This window comes from Toxotes jaculatrix, chromosome 22 (assembly GCF_017976425.1).
Source record: "Toxotes jaculatrix isolate fToxJac2 chromosome 22, fToxJac2.pri, whole genome shotgun sequence".
Lineage (NCBI taxonomy): Eukaryota > Metazoa > Chordata > Actinopteri > Toxotidae > Toxotes > Toxotes jaculatrix.
The window spans coordinates 7212980-7225116 of record NC_054415.1 but is presented as its reverse complement, the minus strand read 5'-3'; the positions used below and the strand labels follow the sequence as shown (position 1 = coordinate 7225116).

Below are 12137 nucleotides of genomic sequence, written 5' to 3'. Positions count from 1 at the left end.
TGTGAGCACACACACACACGCTCATATACACACACACAGAGCACACCTCTAATCTCCCCTTTTCTGCCCTTGTGATGGTCAAACACCTAGAAACCTGAGATAGACTAAAGTGGCATTTTGGTTATTTTCTCTCTCGCTCTCTGGGCTAGATTCTCATTTTGGCGACTTGACACTAATTCTCCAGCAAGAGGGGTGTGCGTGTGTGTGGGCCTGCCCTTGTGTGTATTTGTGTAAAGAGGCGGGTGAGCTGAGGTGAGCCGATTCTATCAGGCTAAGTGTGACAGGCCAATCTGTGGCCACCCATTTGCTCTGACTGGGAGGATGTCCAGGGTGTTAATGGGTTTGTACACACACACACGGAAAGCAAGATGGAGGGAGAAACACATGCACTCACATGCGTACCATACTTACATGCAGTCACACACAATTAAGGTTTGATTTAAAATGCAAGCACATTTCATGTGGCAAATACTTGCACGATAGCTACTCACTAGTGACCCTTAACATGTTTTTTTATGTTGATCCTTTTATTTAATCTCTGGACAAATTATTTTTAAATTCAATGATCTGCTAGAACACATCATATGGTTGATTCATGCTCAGGTAAGTATAGAATATTTAGGGAGGGAGCTCAATACAAGAAACTGTGATAAACAGAAAACTTCTGGATTGATGAATTATGCATTCATGCCTGTGTGCGTGTGGTGTGTGACTTTGCCTCCAACCTCTGGTTTGTGACCCATAACCCATCGGTGTGTCCTCTGTTTGCTAATGCACTTTCTACCCAGGAGACCTAAAACACATTCGTCCTCTATTTCTCCTTCCTTCACTCTGTTGCACCCAAACTTTCTGTGTTTTCACCCTTTGTAGATGTCTGTCCATTTATCACATTTCACCTCTCTTTTCAGAGATCGTTCGCCTCTGACCATTCTCAGAATTTACTAATCTCTACTCTCTACTGATCTGCTTCCCTACCTCTCTAACTTTGTCATCTTGCCCTTCATCTCTTATTTTCTACATCTATATGTCCCTCTGTCTCCTCCTGTGTCCAGCGTGTATGTTGCTTTGACACTCACATTGCTTCTGTGCCCTCGCCATGTCCTCTCAGTGCCAGCAGGGATGAAGGTGCTAAATGTACTCAGTCTCACTCACACACACACACAAACGCACGCACACACACTCTACCCAAGGGCTAGCACCAACACAAGAAACCAATTTTCAATTTACAGTGGAGTGGGAAATCTCCCTGCCCCCAGCAAGCACCATCTCCCACTCCAATCTTGAGGGACAAGGATTTGACAGCAGCTGGGGTGTGAGGTGTGTGACAATTTGTGTGTCTGAGTATGTGTGTGTGTGTGTGTGTGTGTGTGTGTGTGTGTGTGTCAAAGAGAGAATGACAGACAGACAGACAAGCCTTTAGGTAAAGCAAGAAGAAAAAAGGCAGGAAAGAGAACAGGTAAGCAAGGCAGAGTGAGTCAGTTGCGCTTAATGAGGTAATCTCTAAGATCTCATTCAGCAGTTTCCTACAATAACAGAGGCTATCACTCTGCTCGTGTCAACGCCTGAAGTTTGGAGTGGTGCCCATTACAGCCCTGGCAGTGCCCAATAGTGTCTGTGCTCTCACCAGGCTCTGGTTTCAGGGCTGGTAAACAATGCCAGTGGTTAGGTTTGGTAATGGATCTAAGGGGGACGTTGGCTTGAGGCCGAGCCCCAGGAAAGCAATCTGAGACTTGGCCTGGATTAGCTAGAGGAGCCCCTGAATGCTCAAGGGCTGCAAGGGATGGAGTGCTGGGCATGGGGCCAGGCGTCATGGAGGTAGGGGAGGCTAACAACCCAAACATAACCCCCCCAACTGTCTGATTAGTATGTTGGAGGTTAAGTGAATGAATGGGAGGAAAGTGCGAAAATCTATCGTTAGTATGTTTGAAGAGTAGAAGAGAGATAGAGAGATATACGATTGTGTACGTGTGGTTGACAGTTTATATGCGTGTGTGAGTGGGAGTGTAGGACAGTAGCACTTACATGTTGTGCAGGACACACCAGCCACAGTGCGGATCTCCTGATCCAAGACACTCACTGCAGGTTGAGTACTGACCACAGGCCTCCACTGGCACCCTCGACAGCTGCAGAGAGACATTCAACAATGATTAAAAACTGTGCGAAGACATTCAAACCATTTTTCCATTTATGAAAGGCTCAAAGATGAGAAAACATTTAAAAGAAAACATTACCACAAGACGGAGAATGTGAAATGCCAGAGAAATGTCATGTTGAAAGAAATGCAGCGTTTAGGTTTATCAATAGGAGGAACTTAAATATGATAGAAATTATATCTGCATGCTTGCTTCAGATGTGTTTTTGAGAAAGAAAAAAAAAATCAGAGGTGATAAATAAAATAGATAAGGGGACTCAAAATACTGTTTTCAAATACTTGTCGGCTTATAAAACTCTTCTCTGGTTAGAAAAGCATAATGAATTTCTATCCCGCATTCAACCATAACACTTCACAGGTGATTCAAGATCTCAAAAACAGAGTGAAAAATTAAAGTGCACAGGAAGCAGGAATTGTTGGATAACAGTAGATGTTTTGTGTTTCCTTACAAGTGCTGTATCTAATTGGCTAGGAATATAGCTGAGCACTTCAGACAACCTCCACAACGTGAGCATGAATTTGTTGCAAACAGATACTATATAGTATGAATCAGTGGAGAAGTGAGAGTCGCACCCTTAACTCAAAAAAACAATATACCCTGTTACTCCTTTACTGTGTCCTGAATCCATCCTCAGACCAAAACCACATTTTTACCATCAATATTTAAGATGACAAAGTGTCGATATTACACGTGGCTGTGATGGGAGATTTATAATTTTCCTACATTTTCTAAGAATAATGAGGATAAAGAACTCTCAGTACTCTGCTACATATGATTTATCCACACAACAAAAATAAATCCAACAAAATGTAATCACTCGGTTTCAAGCACAATTACATTCAAATCCACATTAACTGCAAAAACAAACAAGCCAAACTAAGTCATATGTAAAAAGCGAATGCAAAGTATTTTGTATCCTGACAGATTTTCATAAAAATATTACTGCTTGACAGTTTCCATCTATCTCCACTAGCTCCATATGAGAAATGTGGCCACTTAGGACAGAAGTCCATCTATTATGATATATAACCTTGCCAATTCAAACTGGCATTGACTGGCACTGATTGGCATGGGCCTTGAGTGACCGAGCACAAGGGGCAAAGCTGAGGTAGATGTCTGCCGTCCCCTCCTCTTGTCACCATGGTAACAGCATGGTGCAATAATAGGTGTTGCTGGCACTTTTGATTAATGTGCCGTCATTGGTGGATGACTGCTGTCACTCAAGCTGCTCACCGATGACAGCTGGCAAAGAGAGACAACATCATCAGTGTGGGACCGATATTGGGTTATGACGAGGGTGAGACGGTCTGTGTGTGTGTTTGTGTTTGGATGTGTGCCTACAGGATAACTGGAATTTCGGTCTTGAAATATGAGTTTTTAGATGAAACTGAGCAGGTTTTTATAATCCATCTAAAACAGAAAGACACCAAAAACTATCACTGTGTAAGAATAACGCTGACTGTACTGACTATAACTCTACTTACAAGAAATTCTGAAGGAGGTTAATCAACAATTAACAAGCTGATTAGCACAATCATCCCCAGTACCTTCATATGGAGTTGGACAAAAGCAAATCCTGCAACAAAATGCTGAAATTGTGTAATAAGACAGACAAGAAGCATTTTACTACACTGACATTTATCTTTGTGTTATGAAAATAGCATACGGTACAGGAGATGGACATAACATTAACACCTGTACAGCATAATGAAACCCAATATACCTTAGCCCCCAAAATAATATGAGACAAGAATAGAAAGACTTGTTGGAGCTGACAGAAAGTCTACAGTGACTCAGACAACCACTCTTTACAAATGTGGTGAGCAGAAAAGCATCTCAGAATGCACAACATGTCGAACTTTGAGGCGGATAGGCTACAACAGCAGAAGAACATGCCGGGTTCCACTCCTGTCAGCCAAGAACAGAAATCTGAAGCTGCAGTGGACACAGACTCACTAAGACTGGACAGCTGAAGACTGGAAAAAACGTAGTCTTGTCTAATGAATCTGGATTTCTGCTCAGGCATGCAGATGGTAGAGTCAGAATTTGACGTTCACAGCATGAATCCATGGATCCAACCTGCCTTGTGTCAACTGTCCTGGCTTTCTTAGCACACTTTGGGTCCCTTATTACCAGTCAATCATGGTTTGGATGTTACAGCATCTCAGTGTAATGTTGCTGATCATGTGCTTGGTGAGTGAGGAAACCTTAAGTCAGAGATCAGAGCATCCGATCAGCTCCAGTAAAGCTTGCTGGAGATGGATGGATTTAGTGCCCTGCTCAAAGACACTACAACAGTGACAGTATGCACTGTGGTAAGTTAATCTCACAGTGCACCAGCTCCGATTGGTTCTGAGGATCAAATTTTTTTGTAAACTGGTCTCTTCTCATACCTCCGGATATAAGTGATGCAATTATATGTCTCTTTGCAGCACATTTTACTGACTAAATTCCATTTTTAAGGGTATGAAAGGGACCGTAATTAAACCATCCAATGTAGGGCATGACTGAATGTAACGAGAGATCAGAAATGCCTGTGCGCGGTCGTATCTCTAAAGCACAGCCTGGCACTGACGGCAGTTCTCTCTGTTGGACACACAGACTATCACACGGCACATCTCTGCCTGACAGCCCCTCTCTCACTCTCTCTCGCTCTCTCAAATATAAACCCACCAAGTCAATGCTACAATTCTGCACATGCTCACTGTGGAAGTCATATTTCAACATGTGTGGACATAGATGCAGAAGAACCACAAAGACGCATGTATTGTCACTTACGTCAGACACTGACACAGTGGAGATACGTTGAAAACACACCACTACATCATTCTCTCCCTTGCTCTCTACATTTATGTCTTTTCTGTGTATCTCTTCTAGTACTATAAATAGCATACTCAGGCAGTCACTTGCACGTGCGCACACACACTGACACAGATTCACACACAGCTGAATGAATTCAGAGGGGGTGTATCTCCTTGCCAAAGTCAAGAGGAATCCTGCATGCTATTACAGATTAGAAACAATGCGAGTGCGTATTTGTGTGTTAAGCGTGTGTGTGTGTGTGTTTGTGGGTCTGTGCTTTTGGGAAAAAAAATCAGCAGGTATGTTTTGCCCTCCCTACTGTGTACAGGCGTATTTGCATTAGGTAGATAAAGGGAATGAGTTTGAGATGGAATCACAGAGATAGCGATGTTAGTGTATGAGCACATGATCAAACTGAACGCTGATCCTCATTGCATCTCACATGATAGATTCCCTCCCTTCCTGTCACCCTCCACCAAGCCTGCTCCTCCTCTAAGATCCACCACTGCCTCAGCCCACTGATAGCGAAATAACCTATTAGTCACTGAAGAGAAAGGCCACTGCATTAGCCTATGGAGGGATTTCAGCTGCCAAAGCCTTACCATGACAGTCTATGAAACCACAATCTCACTGTGTGCATGTGTGTGTGCATTTGTGTAATCTATGTAACCATGTCACCACATCGAGTGGTTTGTCACCTTGTGATCTCCCATAAAAGCTAAGCACTCATTCAGAACTGTAGAAATCAATGCCATCATATCTGAACGCTTTATAATTTAACACTCCGTCTGTGGGAGATATGCCAGTGCACCAGCACACTACCCACACATACACACACACTGTATACAAAAACACACTCAGATCTAGACTTTGTAGAATGGGAGGGACCTCCTGATTCCTATCGAGGCTTCAGATGCCTGCATCTGGGGAAATGGTTTTCTCAACAGATGAAACGCAAACGCACACACACAAAGACAAATACACGCCACATTCAGAGCCCGGCAGAAGTGATGGGTGCCAATGTGAGTCCTCTGTTCCAGAGTGTGCATCCTGATATCATTCATTCTCCCTCTGTCTCCGTCTGTCTGTCTTTCTCTGTCACTCAGATGCTCTGAGGTGTGCAAGATCATACATTCATCATCTCCAGAGCCTCCGTTCTCTATCTGGCTCTCACACTCACACACTCGTATACACACACAGACACAGACACAGACACAGACACAGACACAGACACACACACACAGACACACACAGTCAAGCAGACAACACTTTTGTCCCCTCTTTCATCAAAAAAATTGAGGGATTTGGTGGCTAAACGACCCAATGCACCCCTTGTCTCTCTCATCTCGATATCACATTCATTTCATGCTATCTTCTTCATGGGCTTTGCCAGAGAGACAACCATTACGCCTCACTGTCTCTTCACTATGGCTGCGCTATCATATCAGCAGGGATAAATACAAAGGATGGGGTGCATGGCATTTCTAATTCCCTCCTGTTTCAGGTGAGCAAATGACAGCCATTACACCCTGCACTCTCCCTCTTTTCACAATAGGGAGAGATGGAAGCTGCTGAATATAATCATGCTTTTAAAAAAGGCAGAGATCACAGGAGTACTTGATGCCTTAATGTGTGGAGAGAGAGATGAAGACACACTTGATCATTTACTGTGATGGCACAATGGCATTAAATTATATATACAGTATAGATACAGTGTGTGTGTGTGTGTGTGTGTGTGTGTCTTTTGAATTTGTAGGGGATCAGTGTCAAAGGGGGAGGAGGAAGAGCCTTCTCTTTAAGATCTTCATCGCTACACTGAGATAGAGTTGATGAAGCTTGACGTTGTTTTTCTTTCCTCTCTCCTTCTTTTCTCTCTGTCTCCCCTCCTCCTTACATAATGCCAGAGGCTTTCCAGTCAACCTGCAGTGGGAAAGTGATCATTTATTAAATCTGCAGAGACTTTTATTATCAACTAATTCTTCTGCCTCATCTCTATTCCTCTCTTTATCCCACTCTTTTCCTGCCCCCTCCACTTGTAATTAAACAGGGATTCCACCTGCAGCCAAACTTCACCACTCCAAATGAACAGAAAGAGGGAAATTAAAGTGATAGTCCAATCCTGCTTTACAGCCTGTAGGGCACACTGAACTTCTCTTATCTTTTCTCTTCTTCCCCCAGGCTAGCTTTGTCTTTTTCTCCTTCCCTGGTGCGAGTTTGTTCATTAGTTCGGCACAATGCTGGCAGTGTATCATTACTATTGACGGGGAAGAAGACATTAATACAATTTTTTTTGATTAAATATGATCTAGTATTATTTGGACATTTTATTTTAATAACACATTGTAAATTAGCAATGTTGTACATGTGCCAAGGACATATTGCTGCTTATGACAGTAGTCTCCAATTGAATATCCTCAAGTTCCACTCATTACTGGAAACAAATCAGCAACAACCATTACGTCTGATGAAGTGAAATCATTATTCACATACATGACAATGGATACAAAAACTAATTCCTGACCTGCTGACAACCTCAACCAAGAAGCAACCTCACAAGAGGAAAATTGACCAAAGACTGAACAGATGCTATAATATGAAAGGAGGAAAAAGAACGAAGGAAATCTTAAACACTGATACAAGTTGACCTCCAACACAACAGGCCAACACAACAGTGTCCAGTTGTGTCAAGGACCAGTGATGGTGGGAGAATGTCCTGAGGACATTGCTCTATGTATATGTAAGAAAAAGTTCAAAAGTTCAAATAAAAAAACCATCCCCACTGTGAGACATGGAGGAGGCTCAGTTATGTTATGGGGTTGATTTGCTGCATCTGGAACAGGGTGACTTGAATCTGTGCAGGGTACAATCAAAGCAAAAGACGTCTGCTGTAAATCCACATTTTAATCCAATTGAACATCTATGGAGAGAGCTGAAACCAAAGCAGTGTCAGTGTTTAGTTATTACAAATAGTAAAACAACAATCCATTTCTTCTTAACTTCATCTCACAAAATCTGGTCTGTCTTTTATCCCCTCTTCTGCCTAACACTGGATATTTATTCAATCTGTCATTTATTCCCTCATTCATTTACTGGTGTCTCTCTCTCTGTCTCGTCCTCCTGTGTCCCACCTTTCTCCTCTCCAGCTGGATGGAGGCGAGATTGACGTGGGAGTCAGATGAAGCGAGGGACACATCAACGACCCACTGCCTCGTCACAGCTGACGCACCACTCAATCCGTCAACCACCGACCAACGGTATTATATCATAAACTCAGTTAACAGAGCGGGCTGGTGGCTGCAAGTGCAATATTGTTTTCATTTGACGTTCTCAGAGGTCAAATGAGAAAGCCATCCATTGCGCTGTCAGGATTGTCAGCGCATGACAAACGACTTGGATACAATCAATCATTTTCACTTATCTTTCTATTCCAAAGAGGTTAAGGCCCCCCATACACAAAGGGAAAAACAGTTAGACAAGCTTAAGGCAGTTTACAAATAGTTTAAAGATTAGAATTTCCTGCATGAGGCACACTCTGCTATATGTTTTTTCTTTGGTATTTCTATGCTTACCAAATAAGCAGCCAAAAGCTGAAGCATGCTAAGCTCAGCAACAACAAATCCACACAGCCCAGCCTGCACTAGCAACATGCTAATGCTGTCTCATTACATTGTCAGTCCTCAGTGCTAGAACCATGCTTAGGACATGATGGACGTCAAAGTAAAGTGCATTTAAGGCGTTGGTTGAGGTTTGACCCCTGGGACCGCAAACAAGATTTGAATTTAATCTGCAACTCCATTTCTTCCATTGGCAGACACACACACACACACAGGCTAATTCTGCACAGGTTGCATCATCTTCTCCTGAGGTATAGCCTGGTAAAAATAAGGCCTGTATTACACAGACAGAGTGCACAGTTTGGACTGTTGCCACCAGCCAAGATAGTGACAGAAGATGCTGATAATGACTCACCATGAATGACAAATTTCACCAGTGTTACTGCGTACTGTGCTTGCAGATTCACAACTATTTGTAATGGGGAAAGCGAAGAAAACTAGGCTAAAAAAAATGCAATGAGAAACAGAGAGAAAACGAGGGAGAGAGAGAGAGAGAGAGAGAGAGAGGGAGAGAAGACAAAGGTAAAACTTCAAAAAAGGACTTTCAATGAGCCAACAGTTCACTCCAACCTTGTCTGCCCCACTTTGTCGACATTTTTCAGAAGTGTGTCAGACACCAATGGCTGCAACATATCAGCTCTGTTCACTTGCCTTGTTAGACCACAGCAGCCTGCAGCTAAACTGGGACGCAACGTAATATGCACATCTAAACACCTTCATAACTCACAGCCACCCACCAGAGGGGTGAGGAAGCCACACTGTAAGGGATGTGGTAAAAAGTTTCCCGCTGATAGAAATTAAAGGATGCTGGTATTAAACATCTTTGATGAGATGCGAAGACGCGATCCTTCCACAAATTGGCTTGTCGGATTTCCCTCGGGGGGTTCCAAACAGAAAAAAGCATTTGACTTTGAACAATCTCACCCCACTATAGTACACATTTTCAATAATTCACACTTACAGAACTGCATTTGCTATGCTGAATATAAATAATTTAACAACACGCGTGTGGCAATAGCAATACTTTTCAGCAACAGTTTATATGCTGAATGTATAAGCCACAGCACATGTTGAACAAAAATACCGTAACATGAAACCCGTGCAGGAACATACCTGATAAAACCTCACCACTGACTGACTGAAGTTGCTGGCAGGGTTAGTTAATATGTTTCCTGGTTTGCCTGAGGGTAATGGCATGACTGTGGAACATTGGAGGACGGATTGAATGGCACAACAAAAACATCATGAACCACTTTCAAATGTGCTGGAACTCATGTCAAGTCTCAGCACATCCAGCCGCTAAGTAATGTACTCTGCTATCAAAATCAAATTCAATCAAATGACTATCTCATGATCGGGTCTAAACAGAATTTGTTTTTATCCCATTTGACAAATACAAATGGTGCTGGTGCTGTGTATTTCTGAGCAAAGAAAGCCACAAAAGCCATTATTAAGGGGAAGCTTGGAGGATTAATGCAACTAGATGACGTGATGCCACCTAAAAATATATTTAGCCGATCTGACAACTGTTTTTCAACCTCTTAATGCAGAAAATGATATATAAAAGGTATGTGTATATCTAAAAACACTGCAGAAAAAATGAACTGAATTTTAAATAAAAAAACAAGAAAGCAAGGTGCTTGCCTTTGTGTGTGAGTGTGTTGTGAGTGTGTGTAAATGCATGTGTATGTTAGTCAAGACGTGTAAGAGACAGGGTATTGAGCAGTCTCACAGCTTGTGGATAAAAAACTATTGCACATTCTGGTGGCTGCTGGCTTTGATACTGAGGTATCGTTTGCCAGATGGGGGTGGGTGCAGAGGATGTGAGAGGGATGGGAGGAATCTTTGTCAGTGCTAAGAGCTTTGTGGAGGCAATGCTTCTCATAAGTGTCCTAGAGGTGGGGAGGAGAAAGTCAAGATCCTCAAGGTCTGTTTTATATTTATATTCATGTTTCTGGTTTTGGAATGACAATCTTTATTTGTTATAGATGGACAAGGAAGAACCTGTACCCTGAAATGCTACCATATGTTATTCTTACTCTCCGCCTCATGCAATAACCTGTGTGCTAACTTCCCATTCCACTGTTGACCTTAATAACTGTTCATCACTTCAAGGAGGTTTTTTTTTCTCTACAATAGGTTTATAGCAGTTATTAAAAGTGAACCCTCTGTTAGTGTGTGATTTGTACTTTTAATTTGCATACCGAACTAATGCTGAAACGACCCCCCAACCTCCACTGACACCACCTCGTTCATTCTAGCCAGATGTTCTCATTGTGGCTGACAGATGAACCAATGTTAACAGGATAGTAACACAGTAGTGAACTACAGTACCAGCCCATATTAACAATGGAACTGACCTGTCCCTGTCACTCAAACTGCAACCCTAACATCCATAATCACGGCCCTTCTATAATCTGACTGTCCTCTTTATACCAGAACATCTATTTAACCCACTAATAAGATGACTCGTGTGTGTGTGCGCGTGTGAGACAGAGTGTGTGTGTACAAGTGAGAGAGAGATACACAGAGAGAGAGAGAGAGAGAGAGAGAGAGAGAGAGAGAGAAAGAGAGAGAGAGGGATCCAATTAGAGGACAGCCAATCACTGGATTAATGAGAGGGTAGGGATGACAGATTACTCTGCTAGTGAGGAAGTGAAAAAAAATGAGCAAATGGAGAACTGGGGGATGGCATTGGGTAAAAATGACAATAGCGAGAGAGGGTTAGAGATGGAATGAAGATAGAGAGAAAGAAGATGAGAAAAGAGGCGCAACAGACAAAAGAGGCTGAATCCTCATTCGCTTTACAAATCCCCTTAGAAATGAATATGGGTTGCAGGAGCAAAAATCTATAATCCTAAAAGAAAAACAAACCAAACAAAGATGACACAGTCACAGTGGAGAGGAAAGAAAGAAAAAGAGGTTGCCAGGATAGAAGAAAAATTAAATAAAGGATGAGAAAATGTATCAGAAGACAATATAATGACTTAGACCTTAGATCTCCAGCATATTTTTTACAGCATACAATTCTGCATGGGTGTGTGTGTTTGTGTTAGTGTTTGGCTAGCTTCCCTCTCTAATGAGTGTATAATGTGACACAGACAAGTAGGGTACAGTGCGACTCAGCATGGCGCCCCATCCCTGAAGCTGGATTTATACTACTCTGTCAAGGTGTTCCAGCAGTTGTGCCACATTGTAATTTATTTATAACTGATTATAGTTGATTTTTGTAGCACTAATGCAGCACTAGAAAAATGTGTTGAACATTTTCATACTTTGTTGTCCTTATAGACCCTGACTGAACATATTTACATTCTTTTACTTTGCCATGGAAAGCGAGGATACCAACTTTGCTATTTAGAAACACAGAATACAGATTTGTCCAGTGATAAAGAAAGAAAATGACTGAGCCTGGAAATCATTATACAGCCCAAGTAATTATGTTTACTTTAATTCACTATGCGATAAAGAGGGATGATTGAAGTGAGGACAAGGCTTGCATTTGTTTAGCGTTTATAAAAAAGGCAAAGATTACGGAGCCTTTTCTCAAGTTTGTCCAAGATGTCTT

At 42.2% G+C, this 12137-nt stretch overlaps 1 protein-coding gene across 1 annotated transcript in view; it reads right to left on the bottom strand.

Moving 5' to 3' along the window:
* The window catches only part of plxna4 (plexin A4), a 251605-nt gene that overhangs the window by 108128 nt on the left and 131340 nt on the right, over positions 1-12137 (bottom strand). The window contains exon 5 of the mRNA XM_041030041.1: positions 2023-2123. Within this exon, the coding sequence (XP_040885975.1) occupies positions 2023-2123 (101 nt within the window). The remainder of the gene's footprint in view (positions 1-2022; positions 2124-12137) is intronic.